Here is a 15844-nt window from a genome sequence, read left to right as displayed (position 1 = left end):
CTTGGTCAACTCTTGGGCTCTTAAAAGAGAGGATAGATTATCACACTATTAATGATCATTCCTTGTCCATCCAATTTGTTAATTTTCCCTTGGCATGTGTTTGATGTGTTAGATCTTTACCATCTAGTTTTTTCTCATGATACCTTAAATTCAAAGCTTTTTGTTGTTTGATTCAATTTTCCAACCTCAAACAAAAAGGATTATTCAACCTAGATTGTGACTTTGATTGTTCATCTCGGTGATCTCTTCCATTATTCTGTAAAATCGAGCCCTAACTCACCCCTATGGTGTTCTTATTCTAAAATAGATACTCTTTTAAAAATAGCTTATATGTCCCACTTTCTTTTTAAATCGGATTTTCCACTTATTTCCTAGAAACTTGCTATTTTAGTATCTTTAGTCATCAAAGATTGAAAAACTTAAAAGATAATTTTAAACAATGTATTACATGAGTCCAAAAACGTTAAGAGTAATTAACATTTACTCCCTCTGTCCCGTAACATTTTCTATAAGTTTATGTTATAGGAGATACTAATAAAACGAAAAAAAAGTAGTTTTCTTTGGAAAATTGAGAGAAATATTTAGAAGAGATAAAAAAAATTAAATTAAATATGTCCAATTTGGATGGAATGACTGGAAAAATCAATTTATGATGATACTATATTTAGTGGTAATAGAAATTGGGACGAAAAATACATATTTGAGGATTAAAGTTTCGTTATAAATGGAATGACAACTATTTATTAATATATTCTCTCCATCACATTGAAAATTGTAATTGCAACATTTGTTTTGAAAAATTCTTATATAGATTTACATAATATTGTAATCTCAATAAAACTGATGTAACAATCAAACGATCGAAATGTAAGTGACATCATAATGTTGCAATTTAATTGAAACCAAATAATGTAAGTGAAATGGCAAGAAAAATAGGAGAAGATTTTAGTAATTAACGGAGATTTGTGAAGTTAACAAATCACTCTTAAGTGATAGGATTTAATAGAGTGAGAGTTTTATAATTTTAATTTTTTTTCATTTTATTTAATTTACTATTAATTTTTTTATCCTTTTTATGACAAATCACGATAATTAAAAATTTTCAAAATTTCCAAAAAATAGTGCATGGTTTGACATTGAGCATTCATATGTTGTCTATTGGAACATTTCAAAAGATCTTTTAAAGCGTGCAATAATAAGGTTAAAGTGATACCCTATCAGACAAGTAAATGACATTCACACGGCTGCGTGAGGTTACATTCTTACATCATCACATATTACAATTTGCCACTTCCCACCAATAAAGAGGACAATAAAACTTTTAATCACATGTTGCATTGCCACGTTCCTTTGATCAATTTTACTAAATTTTACAATTCTTCTAAATCTGTCACAAGTTGAAGGATTTTTTGGCCATACTCTTTTTTATGAGTATGAGTTGCCGTTTTTTCTCTCTCAAGATCTGATCATAGTTGTCTATGAGCCGAATATACTGAGTAAAATGATAATGATGACTCACGCTCACACTGTGCTTTAATTCTTATTCATGTATTTTAATTATTTTTTCATTTGATTGATATGATTCTTTTGCTTACTCATATATCACATTTTTTACTCACTTTTATTTATTTTTTGTTTTTGTTTTAAAATTTGTTCTTATAACAAATGCTATGGGATTGATGGAGTTTAAGTTAACGGGAATTGTAGCAATCATTATCTTTTGATCATAAGTCATAACAGTCATATAATAAGCTTGTGAAATTCTTGAGTTCCAAATTCATTTAATTTTAAGGCAATTTGGCAACTGGAAATATATTGCAAAGCATGTTGCTTACGAAGGAAAATATTAAAGCCACTAATTCAGAAGAGAATTAAGTAAATAGAACTTTTTTTCCACTCAAACCCAAAAATATAGTCAAGCCTTTATAATAGGTTATAGATGTTAAATTAAGCTGAATTTATTGTGAATATCAGCATATTAACGAGAAATACGAGGTGCACACACTCCATAAACCAAGGAGACATCTCAAAATCATATGGCTATGGGAGGATGGGCTCTAATGACTTATAAAAACACATTCTTTAATTTATCAATGTAGGAAAAACTATCCTATCGCTCTCCTCACATGCGAAATCCCATCAAGTTCGGAATTGGGAAATAAGTCTTTTTAGCACCACTTTTAAAATGATTGCTCGATGCCTCGTTAACACGCTCAAAATAATCATGCCAAGCCTAGTACGAGAGTACATAAAGCTTTTGTTCCATGAAGATTTGAGGATAGATAATTGTTTCATTGGTCTTGAGCACAGGCTAGGGCAAGCATAATAAGTGAGATCGTTTTATTGTTGAAATAATGAAACTTAGATCATACTAAAGCCTGTTATTTTAAGTGTTAAATTGTTGTCAGGCTTACTCATATAGTCATATAGGCTTGCATTTAAGAAGTTTTCATCTTAAACATCAATTGATAATAAGTGAATTAGCTCACTAGTTAAAATGTTGATAATGCCTTACTCTTTTTGTACACGTCAATTATAAATAGTTTGCTCTGATATCATGTTAAAATTTATTATTAGGCTTATTAATCCATATGGGCATGAACCATAGAAGCTAAGAGTATTACCATATATATAAGCTTAACGAGTTTAGTTGGAGTTGCCCTCTAAACTTTATGTTTGTCATTAATTCAAAGAGATCCTGCTTAGCATATACAAGTCAAACCCCTTGCAACTCATCTATTCAAGGATTAGGTTCTCTACAAACATCACTCGGTCCAGGATGAAAATAACTTCCTTGCTAATACATGTCTTTCTAGATCAAATTCCTTTGGCAAACACAAAGATTCTAAACACCTTTATATTCGGCACACATTCTACCTTTTAAAATCTAGCAACCATTTGTATGTAGGGCAAACTTTTCAGGGTCAAAAGGCCAAAACCTTTTATCCGAACCACATCAAAAAGACATGAAATAGAAAAGTCGAGAGAATATTTTTAAAAAATCAACTACCAAATCAACTATTAACCCGAATAACCTTTCAAATTGTCAACATTATTATTGTCATCACCATATCATACCAACTTTTAGCCTGATCAAACATTAGACTAGTAACTTTAATTTGTCTGCTTATTTTGGATCGGCTGGATTCATTGCACAAAAAGCAGTATACCATGTTACACATGATAGGATTAAGCTCATCATATTGTACCTTACACTTCCACACAAAAATAAATTCCACCTATGTTTATCCCACACCGTTCTTTCTTTCTTGATTTTGAAATGGGTCCATGGTTATTTGCGAAATTTTGCATTGCATACACGATATAAAACATAGAAATTAAACAAGAAAAATTTGCTAAATACAAAAGTTCAAATAGTATTATTATTACTCCAATAATTATATACATAACACTTTGCGCATTGCACCATCACAAATAAGTGATGACATTTAGATGCACAAATGAAGTGAAACATTCCCCCTCATTATTACATCCATATTGTATTAGCAAGCCATCAATAATAAAGACCCTTTTGCAGCTCACAACGTACAATTAAACGCCCAAATAGCGACGACAATAAGCGAAGAATGAGCGTTCATAGCTCTAATTTGGCCGTTTCAATTTTAACGTTTAATTATAGTGGCTAATTAAGAAGAACAACGAGCAAGTTAAATTGTTGGATAGTGCAAAATTTAAGTAGCAGGAGGCAAAAATGAGTCCTTTTTTGTGTCTTGCAAGAATAGGCAGACAGCAGTGCAGTCATCTACACTTGCTGATGGAAATTTGCGGTTCCAAGCAGCTAAAGCTTCGTCCACTATTGCTTTTGCTGCTGTCTCCTTATTTTTAACTGAGCACACCACTGACACTATTTCCTCGTTGCTCAGCACATCCCATACCTATTTTTTTATTTTTAGATATAAAAATAAACATATCAGTTTATCGTCAACCGTTATAATAAATTTAATCAAATAAAAATCTAATCTTACTTTTTTTTTAAACTAAAAAATATAATCTTACTTCAATTAGTTTTGAATTTGAGATTATTATTGGTTATTTAGTAATATAATTGTTGATATGTATTAAAAAATAAATTTTTAGAAATCATTTGCTATTTTTAAATATTTCATTTGCATTTTAATCATTGTTTAATATCAAATAAAAATTATGAGCTTAGATTTTATAATAGAATAATCAACGCTTAGCTTCACACTTGAATTGCGAATAGATTAAGGATATTTTAAGAGAAAAGAACTAATATTTTTTAGTTTTTGGGTATCGCAATACTATTTATATTTTAGGTAGGCCATTGAATCCCTATTGACAAAAAGAGGGGAAATAATCATTCTTGTAAGTTGTAAGGCAGTGAGAATCAAACTCACAAGGATGAAAGAAAAAAACTCGGCCACTAGGCTAATCTAAAATTTATAGTATTTAAATACCTTTTCTTCAAGACTTAAACAACTATTTTGGGCTAGAAAACAATAATAATGTATCTTTTAATTAAACTTCCTAGATACTCTTGTGAAAGACCATCTTTCAGTGAGACGACCACAAAACAAAAAGCGTATATGCTTTATTGACCAGGAGAGCATTTCACACTAAAACCGTCTTACATGAGAATAATGAACTTCCTAATAAGATTGATGATCATAGAAAAAGTAGAAGGTAGAAGGAGAAATTAAGCATACCCCATCACAAGCGAGCACAAGAAAGAGGTCATTTGAGGTAATACGGCGTCGAGTGAGCTCAGGAGTGGCAATAATTCCATAGGTCTTGAGATCAAAATCACCAAATGCACGAGTCATAGCAAGCCCTGGAACATCCTCATCCGGCAACCATACGCGTAATATATGTGGTTGACTTTTATGAGCAAAAACCCGACCCTTTGCTTTCTTGATCCGATCTGCTTCTTCTTCTACATCTGGCTTCATATCTTTTGTTAATTGAACTGCTTCCACTCTGTTCTCGTTCAACGTCCCGAGAACAGCTCTTGAATCTCCAAGATTGGCTATAATTAGCTCTTCCCCCTGTCCAAAACAAGATTGTTTGTGTTACCGATAAATTTGTTATTGACTTGTACACAACAAGATTCGTATAAGATAAGAATTAGCTGCACACAAATTCGATGAGATTTCCTCCTTAAAAAAAATAGCCCATCAGCTTAATTATATGTTAGTCAATCTCTTTTTAATTTTTCGATATTGGATTACATGTGGGGTTATTTTTTTGAACAGTTACAACCAACAATTAAACATTTTCATTTTTTAAACAATCTAATGGTTGAAACTCTATGATTACATGAGAGTCCTTTACTACAAGTGTGGATTTGACACATGTAAAGGAACTTGTGATATCAAGGAATTAAATAATCACAAACCAAAAGTTTAAGCTGATTATAAATAGTCTATTAGGTTAGTCATTGTCTAACCTGTTGGACAACAACCACAGCAGTACTTCCGCTAAGAGAACAATCAATGGTATCAATGAGTTTAATCTGTTTGTCCATGGCTTTAAATGAACTAACAAAAGCTTCATTCCATTCCATGACTTTCATTTGGCTTTCTAGTATTGTTGGTAGTTGATATCTTGCTATTCTGCTCACTAGTTGCCCATTTATTCCATGCCCATCAAAAACGGCACAAAATGCTCCATCCTCTCTTCCATATCCCTTTATTAACAACAAAACAACCTCAAAGTTAGCAAAAACAACCCAAGAAAACATATATAAACTCACACTTGTTTAGGAGATCCTATTTAATCTTGACACCCTATTTAATCTTTTAATTTTTTTTAAACTTTGAAGCCTAACAAACGAGTAATTTAGGAGATCCTATATGGTTATGCACTTTGTACGTGCCCAGAATCACACTTGTTTAGGTATTTAATAACTCGACTATCATCATTGAATTGAATGTTGTCAAGGATTTGATACGTAAACTATCAGAGTATATAACATTTTTTGGGCCTTTATCATTCACTTAAATTTTTGGTTAAGTTGGTTTCTTCACATGGTTACAGAGTAAGCATGACTAGAAGTCAAGGGTTCACATACTTTTCATATAAAGGGACTTGTTAGAGCATATAATATATTCGAGACCTAAACCATCAATTTAAGTTTTTGATTGAATTGATTCTTTGACAGAAATAAAATGAAAATAAAGAAATTTGAAGATAACCTGGTAGAGAATAGCAGAATCTTGGTTGACACCTTTAGCTCCTTGTTCCGAGTGCACAGAACCAACCTTATAACAACCATTAATGGAAGCTCGAATGTGTACAGAATTATCAATGCAGCCATACTCGTGCACTTGAATATCAGAACTTACACAAGATGTACAGTTTCCCATTTCTTTGAAGATACTAATACTAATTAATACTATTGTACTTGTATTCGTATCTTTAATTCCAAAAAGACTTGGAATATTCAATCACTTGTATCAACAATCTTCGCAAGGTATCGTGTATATATAATTGCTCAACGACGTGTACCGTGTACCGTATACCGTATATACGGATTATTAAATTAATTAAAGAGTTGAATATCTCAACTTGATTCAATTATTTCAATTTTATAATTGTGAATAAAATTGTTTCACGCACTCTACCTTTGGATCCTTGTTAAAGGACATCTGAGGTGTACATTTGTTGGAATCGTATCTCATTTTTGAGAGAATAGTCGGGCTTTTATTGTAAAAATGTTTTCAATTGTGAAATGGTCATCAACCACCAAATTTTTCTTTGGTGATTATGTAAAGGCATTTTATTATGTATAGTTGTATTTATGTCTTGTTTTTGTGTGAACAAAGAAAAATGCATTATAAAATGTAGAAGACAACCTAAAAGTCTTGTATGAGACAACCTCATTATAAGACGCGCTTAATAAATAATTTAATAATATACATTGTTAGCATATACTCCCTCCGTTCTTTTTTGATCTTCCATTTTGGATTTTTCACACATATTAAGAAAGATAGAATCTTTGGGTTGTAGTTGGTATTATTTTAATTAAATAGTAGTGTGAAGTAATGATTGTATTAAAAGTATGAGGTTGTAGTGGGTATTATTTTAATTAAATAGTAGTGTGAAGTAATAATTGTATTGAAAGTATGAGAGAGAAAATAATTATAAATAAAAGAAAATGGGTACATTAAAAGAAAAGTGGGGTTTTAAGGGGTAAAAGTGGGATAAAAACTTTCTAAAAATAGAAAGTATTCTAAAGTGGAAGAACTTTTGAAACTACTCGTTATAGTAATATAGAAAATAAAAAAAGAACGGAGGGAGTAGATTTTTTGGAAAATTACCTAGAATAATCTAGTTTTTTCATAATTTTTCTACAATAATTTTATCTATTGATAAATCATAAATAATTTCAACTTTAGGGGTATTTTCCTAGAATAAATTTAGGTAATCGGATTATCTTCTATAGTAAGTAATTTACCAAAAAATTAGATTGAAAATAATGTAAAATTAGAGAAAATTTTTGAGAATTTACATAAAAATTTTGACTAATAAAAAAAAGTTAGAAAAACTATTTAATATTTTTTAACATTCTTTTCGACATTTTATTTTAATTTATCTTTATTTAAAAAAAACTTATTAAAGTAAGTCATCCGGTTATCAGGTTTACTCTAAAAAAAACCTCATAAAATTTAAATTATTCATGGTTAATAATAGGTGGGATTATTGTAGAAAAATCATGAAAATATTAAATTATTCTAGATAATTTTTTCCTGGATTTTTTATTATAAGTCCTCATTTCACCGATCTCTTATAAGAATAGGTTATTAGGCAAAGGCTAACAAACCCCTTGGTGTTCGATGGTGAGAACTGAGAACAATAGTATATTTTTAAGAGTAAATATAAAAAATATATATTTACACACTATTTGTAATAAATATTAAATCTATAACCACATATTTGATAATATAAAGGAAAAATTATTCTGAATAATTCAATTTATTGCTCATTTTTTCATAATAATCTCAACTATTAATTAAATATAAATAATCTAAACTTCGTGGAGTGTTTACCGAGAACACAACTATCAAATTTATGACCTGTAATAGTAGGTTAATTACAAAAATAAATAAAAGAAAATTAAAATAAAAAAATAAAACCAAATTTTAAAAAATCTGTAAAAAAATATACCCCCATTGTCCCCTTCTCTGCCACCAGTCAGCCCATAGCCCCAACTCAGCAGTCACCGCCACCATCAACAAGCCAAGAGCTAACCCTGATTTTAGCCAATGATCGAACCTCCCCATCCCCTTGGCTATAAACAACTTATACATAGAAAGTACTAGTAAAGATAGTATTTTGTTTTTTTTTTTTGTGACTCGCACTTGACGTGTCCATCAGTTCATAGATAAGGGAATGAGGCAAAACTAGCTTTTGTTAATAACTTGTAAATAAATTCTATCAAAGATTCTATAAATTTGGACGACGTTCATATAATAATAATAATAATAATAATATGTTTTCATTTAATTTTATTATTACATGTGATTTGTTGACTTTGAATGATTCATTCTAAAAATTAAACATTTTTTCCCTACATATTTTAGAATGAATATTTCATAGAAGTAGATTTATCAAAATAGTCGAATGGGTGGGCTTTTTCCCAAATCTAAAAGAATCATTTTAGTTGGATTATTTCAGGTTAGGTTAATTTTATGATGGGTTATTTTCGAATCATTCCAGATCAATTTGTTTTCGATATTAGTCGACGTTACCAGTCAAGAAGTTTTAAAGAATTGTTTCTTTATTAATAATTTTTTTCCAAAAAAAAGTTTTTGTGTTTTTAGTAAATATATTTCTTATAAAAAGGACCAATATATTAAGTATTAAATTTTTTCCCGATATTTTATTTTAAGATTTTTTTAATTTTAAAATTTAATTGAAAACTATTATGAATTCTTTTAGGCATAATTTGATGTTTGATCACATATTCTAATTGTTGAACAATTATTTTAATAAAAAAGCTTAGATGAAACGTTACAAAGATTCATACACAAGTGTTTCCCTAAAGATTTTGGATAGATAATATGCATAGCTATATTTGTTTCTATTTTTGTTATATCTATTTAATACATTTTAACAACGATCTATCTTTATTTTTAAAACGTAAATAAACGTTAAAACTAAAAAAATTCTATCAAATTTTGAGTATAATTACAATAATGGTGAATAAACAAACTCATGTTAATTGCATGATCTATAATAATTTTATTAAAAATCTTTAACATCACATGAAGAGTCATAATGTTTGCAATATCATTTATTAATCTCACGTCATATAATAAGTTGGTCAACTATTACCAAGTGTTTTTAAACAAAAAAAATTGTAAGTCGTTGATCATACAATGATGTCAAGAACAAAACGATATCAGCGAATTTGAGAATCAAGTCTTACTTTAGTTGAAAATCAATAATCACTTTTTAGCATAGGTAATAAAAAAAAAGTGATATCACTAAAAGTGTAAACCAAATTCTTTCTAAGGGTGAACGTTGTCCAATAAAATCAACTATATTTATTTTTTACTCTTAATTTCAGTATTATTAGATTTTTAGCATTTTTTAAATATTGTCACTTATCTATTCAAACTACTTATTAAATTCACCCTTATTCAAGAAGTTAAGAGTCATGAGTTTAATTTTCACTTAATCTTTCGCTTCTCTTAATCTACCCAGTAATTTTTTTAAAAAATTAATCAATACGTAAATCAAAGAAAATACAGGGTAGAGGGAATCATTAGTTAAAAATTAAGCATCATTAAAAAAAGGGAAAAAGACAAAAGTTAGAAGGAGGTGATGGCAGATCAGCAGCTTAAAAAGCGGAGAATAAATATAATAATAAAAATTTAAGTCAAAGATGATTGAAGATGAATCCATTTATAGAAAAATAATAATTTTGGCAGACTTGAGAATATTCAGGCCAATAATATTAAAGTAGAGAAGTACAAGTAGTTTAGTTGATCATCACATGTACTTATCAGATAACGATAGACACACACTAATAAGGTGTTTCATATCTGGCATGTCTTGCCATTTTAGCAAGCTTCAATGGAGAATACTTATTTAATTATAATTTTTTGTTAATTAATTATTCATGATAGGAGAATTATTATTTGATAATTTGTGATAATAAGGTAATTTAAATGAAATAGTTGATTTTTAACAAAACTTACTTGCAAATATTATTGTACTTGTTAGAATTTAGAAATTAAGTAAAATACTTTTTTGTAAGATTAAGGAAACTTTATTACAACAAATTGTATTCTCTAGGAGGGTTAGTTTAGATTCGCTATAACAAATTTAACTTTTTGTAAAATTAAATTTAGTGGCATTAAAAAAATACCACTAATTTATATTTTTAATGTAATAATTGTTGGTTTTTATTTTAAATTTCATTATAAAGTGATTTAGTGACACTTTTTTTTTTTGCCTTTAATGGCATATATAATTGTTACAATAGTCTAGTAGATCTTTTGTCGAGAAAGATTTAGTATGATTTTTTATTATACTGCAAAAGGGTCTAATAAATATCACGAAGTCCACTATATATACTATTAAAAATTTAAAATCGTGATATTTAAATTAAATATCGCTAAATATATCCTATTAAAAAAGCAAATTACAATTGTAGTTATTGTAAGCCTAGTTTGAGTTTTATTATATAATGCTCGTAATGTAAATTAGTTTAATACATTGAAACACGGAAACAGAGCCAATCAAATTTTTAACTGGTTTTCTATTTCTTGTCTTGTTATGAGAGATCTTGATATTAGAGCTCCGTTTAAGATTCAGGTGACCGGAAAATCTTTTGGAATCATCATATACCATGACAGTTTTAGCGATGGCGGAAGAGATTTATTTTAAAAAGTAGTAAATTATGCTTTTGTGTTTCTATTTTAGAGGAGGTCTTTTGTGATTTTTATTTGGAAAAATTAACTTGAATAATTTAATATTTTAATGATTTTTCTCCAATGATCACATCTATTGATTAACCGTGAATAATCTCAACTTTAGTAGGTATTTTTCTAGAGTAAACTCATTAACCAGATGACTTACAATAGCAATTTTATTTTTTAATAAAATTTCAAAAAAAATGTTTAAAAAGTATTAAAAAAAATTCTGATTTTTTAATTATTCAAAATTATTTATGTAAATTTTCAAAAAAAAATTGTAATTTACCATTAATTTTCATTTTATTTTGTTGGTGAATTACCCACTATAGCAGGTCATCGGGTTACCTAAGCTTACTATGGGCAAATACCCCCTAAATTTAGGATTATTCATGGTTAATCAATAGGTGCAATTATTGTAGAAAAATCATGAAAATATTGGATTATTCTAAGTAATTTTTTCTTTTTATTTTATCTTTTTTTATTTTATTTATTTTAATATTATTTATTTTGTCCTTTTAAGTTATTTACTAATAATCGTTATTGTTTAGGTTTTATAAGATCAATCCCTTATTCACATCAAGCAATCCATCACAATGAACCAACTTTTGCAATTATTTCAACAATGGCAAATCTAACAGTTGCCATAATCATAAAAATGAACCATAAAAATTACACCAATTGGTCAAGGCTTATGCAATTGGCTATTAGTGGAAGAGAAACTCACTCACATTTAAGATTGTTAAATTTACTGACTCAAATTGTAGAATTGTATGATTTTGCGATTCAAATACACACTAACAATTAAACTATTATAAAATCAAAATTAGTTAGAATCGTATAGTCATAATCTCAACTAGAACCATATGATTCTATTGATTTTACACGATACTAAAAATACTCCATAAAAATGCTAAATTGTATTTTAGCACCTAATCAACTAAATCCCTTGATTGTAATTGCTAATTTTTTTTCTTTTAATAATTATATTGAGACTTTCAATCATAATATAATTGTTTTATGAACAATACGTGTGAAAGTTGAGACTCTTAACTTTTTAATGGTTAAAATAATTATTTTCTAAAAGAATTTTACAAATTATCGGTATATATTATATACCATGATTGAAGTGCTTTTATCATGCATTTATATAAAGATTTACGGAGTACATATACATGGTGAATTAGATCACAAAATTTTATAAGTTGGTATTACGTGCACATACATAATTTCTACCTGGCAAATATGTATTAAGAAAAATAGACATATAGGTATATTGGTGAATTATAGGTGAGGTCATATCTTTTATGGGATAATAATATGTTTTAATGTAAAATAAAAAAGAAAAATAAATCGTAGATTTCAATGTGATTTTATATATTGAATCATGTCAAATATAGTAATGGGACAACTTTAATAAGACAGATTAAAAAGTTATTATTGGGTATATTTAATGAGACGAAATCACGGGTAGAGAGAGGGAATAATGTGCTATGCCAATTTTCAATAACGAGACATGTGACATTATTACATTTATATAGGCGGATCGACCCTATGAAATACAAATCTGACTAAAAGATAATTAAATGAACTTTTTCTAATGAGTTTGGGTGTGTCAAGTCTAAACGGGTTTTTGACATGCTTTAACCCATTTAAAATGTTATCCTGACATGCTTTAATTCATTTAAAATGTTATCCTGACCAATCCGATCCGTTAAAATATTGACATGATCCGATTAATAGCTCTGGTGCAATGAATCAAAGTCATAAACTCATACGCCTGAAATAATAATAGAAACATGTTGATTATTGATTTATTGTCATTGACTTATCCAATTTTCTCCACTGAACTCCCAATGATAAAGAAAAAAAATGGAAGATTAATTAAGGCACCAATAATTGAGATGGTCCAGATCAGAAAACCATCTTTGTTCTTATTTGTTATTGTCAACCTTTGCTTTTAGTCTTCTTTACTCTAAATCCTATTTTCAACAATTATCAAAATGGTGGGGTTGTAAAGATCGATTCTCACTAATTGTAACAGAATTAATTTCTCTTTCCCGTTACTTGCAAGGTTTTTATGTGGAATGTATCTCAGGACTTTCTCTTAATTGTATTAATAAATATGTCTAATTATCTAAAAGAACCAATATTTCCATAAGCAACATTCAACTCTTTTGCTTGCAACCAGTAAAATGAAGAATGCTGGACAAAAGTTATCTAATAACAAAAGCATTAACCAATTTCCATGTCAACTAAGGTCAGCAGAAAAGCAACTCAACAACCACATTAATATTAGCTCATAAGCATGAATTCAGCAAAATTGAATAATGTAAATCAATATTTCTTGATTCGTCAGGTTGTGTATTCAATCGGAAGATTACAATGTAGGAACTACGAACAACCAAGAGAATTCTCTTTAAAAACAAACTTGAGATTGCAAGATAAGTTTTTTTTTTTTTTTTTTTTTTTTTTTTTTTTTTTGAAAAAAAAAGTTCTTTCATAAATTCATACTATATTTACTAAGAAAAAGCAAAATTTTCTATTATTATTGGTATTTGATATTTGATATTTGATATTTGATCAAGAGAAATTTTCTATTGATATTTGATCAAGAGAAATTGAAGATGGAGATTGGAGAAGAAGGTGGAAACTTTTTAAAAGCAAAAACCCTGAAGAAAACCTAAAACCTAAACGGTTAATAAATAAATGTTTGAATTAGTTTTGATTTTGGTTAATTATAGGTAATTATGTTGATAATCCAGCCCGTGTATTCGGTTATTTCTCTTTTTTTCATTTTGATGGTACAAATTGGCCTTTCTGTTCAAAATTTCCGAACTATTCTCCTATAGTTTAGATAAATAAGCTTTTTTTTAGTAAAAAACAAAAGTTATAAGTAAATTTAATTATTTCATTAAACTTTTTTTCTTAAATTAGCTTAAGAACTCATTCCATTTATTTTAATTAAGTATAACCGATTTTATCAAATGTCTGATTGTATTATGTTTAGAATGATTATATTTTAAGGAGCATGGCTTACTTTTGTTATAAAAATGAAACATTTGGAAATAATTTTTGGATATAACTGGAATCATACGATCATCATACAATTCAATAAAAGAACTGAAAAATAACACATGGCGATTTCTTAGAGTTTTGCCAAATCATCATACAATTTAATAAAAGAAATGGAAATTAACACATGGCGATTTCTTAGAGTTTTGCCTAATATAGAATATAATTAATAAAAGAACTGGAAATTAATACATTGCCTAATATAGTATTATTAATTTAATAGGACTATAATTGATTGTGTGCATGATATTTTATTTTCCTAAATAAATTTAAAGTTAAATTAAGTAAGTATTTAGAATATATTTTACATTAATTTTTTTAAACAATATATTTTATATAAGTAAAAAATATTTTTTAAATAATAGATTGATTTAAATTATCATGATAATGATGAATATTAATAAAAACTATAATTGATTGCGTGGAAATTTATTTTCCTAAAAAAAAAACTAAGTAAGATAATTATTTAAAAGATTTCATTACATTAATTCTTTACACCAAAATAAGAATATTTAAGACAATAATTGTTTAAAAAAACATTTTATACTTAAGTAAGAAATTATTTTAAAATTATATATTTATTTAAATTATCAAATGTTGTTTGAATTTAGTTAAAATTAAAATCAAATAAATTAGTTTGAATCGACTCAAAATAAGCTCAATTCATTCATAAATAGTTAGTTTATTTTATTTAATTGAATTTAGTGTAACTAACAAAAATATTTTTTAGCAAAATTTAAGAGCTAAATTAGATTAAATATTTTAGTAAGTTATATTATTATCTAAAGTAATTACATTATTAAAGCATATAGTATTTACATACTTTTCTTAAACAAGAGTTTTTTTTCTTGCAATATTATTTGAAAATTTTATTTATATATGTCTCTATACTAGGCTTCTAAACTAATATAAGTATAACTAGTATATGTTTCCGTGCGATGCACAGATGTATTAGTTTGTTAATTTATATAAAAATTTATTGAATATAATTGTTTATTTTTTGTAAACTAAAAAATTTTAATTGACTATATTTACTAACTAAAAAGATTATTAATAAATGAATTTATTTCACTGATTAAAATAATTTTTAATACTAATGAAAAATAATTTCTACTAATGAAAATTTTTCTTTCCTAAGTAAACTGATTAGTCTGAGTAAACATATTAGTTTAAGGTTTATTAATCAAAGGCTAAATTATTAGGCAAACATTATATCAAACTTTCTTCTATGAAATCAATTAAAAAAAATTCTTCTATGAACACAACACTTTATTAATAGCATGTTTTAAATATAATTTTCTTTATCATAATTATCAGTGTAAAATTATTCTAGATAAGATTTTAGTTATCATTTTTAAAATATTGAAGTTAGCTAAATAATTAAGTTGACATATATTTTGATATTATTATGGATATTAGTACACAATTAAAGAGTTTTTAATTATAAGGGTATTTTTAGTTAACAAATATTTTTTAATTCAAAATTATTTTTGTATTGCAAATAAGATATAATTAATAATTTTAGTCATTTAAATTTACTAAAATCAAAATTACCAAAATTATTTTTTTCTTGAAAAAGTGTATTTGAAAAATTCAAGTTCGAAAATTGACTTTTTTCTTACTATTATTATTCATTAAGAAATAAAGTTTAATTAAATATCAAAGTTTCCATATTTAATTAATAATAATAAAAAAGAAAAACAACCAAACTAATAACACAAATTCCAAAATGAAATGTTGTTGTGGTGAGAGCATAATCTTAATTTGGGTTGTATGTATATTTTTTGTGGATATTTTATGATTCGGGAAAAAACATTTAACTCTAAAATCTTATCATAAGGAGTAATGTTTTTAGAGTGTCAAGA

General features: G+C 27.1%; 1 protein-coding gene across 1 annotated transcript; it reads right to left on the bottom strand.

Annotated features, from left to right (window-relative positions):
- Positions 1–3357: 3357 nt before the first annotated feature.
- On the bottom strand, positions 3358–6692 carry LOC130797719 (probable protein phosphatase 2C 72). Its single transcript, XM_057660436.1, has 4 exons — positions 6177–6692; positions 5429–5668; positions 4689–5027; positions 3358–3896 (listed from the first exon to the last, which is right to left on the bottom strand). The coding sequence occupies exons 1-4, from the start codon at positions 6345–6347 to the stop codon at positions 3693–3695; spliced, it is 954 nt and encodes a 317-aa protein (XP_057516419.1). The 5' UTR covers positions 6348–6692; the 3' UTR covers positions 3358–3692.
- Positions 6693–15844: the final 9152 nt, after the last annotated feature.

The sequence above is a fragment of the Amaranthus tricolor genome, chromosome 13, assembly GCF_026212465.1.
Source record: "Amaranthus tricolor cultivar Red isolate AtriRed21 chromosome 13, ASM2621246v1, whole genome shotgun sequence".
Lineage (NCBI taxonomy): Eukaryota > Viridiplantae > Streptophyta > Magnoliopsida > Caryophyllales > Amaranthaceae > Amaranthus > Amaranthus tricolor.
The sequence above is the reverse complement of the archived record's forward strand: the minus strand, read 5'-3'. Positions and strand labels throughout refer to the sequence as shown.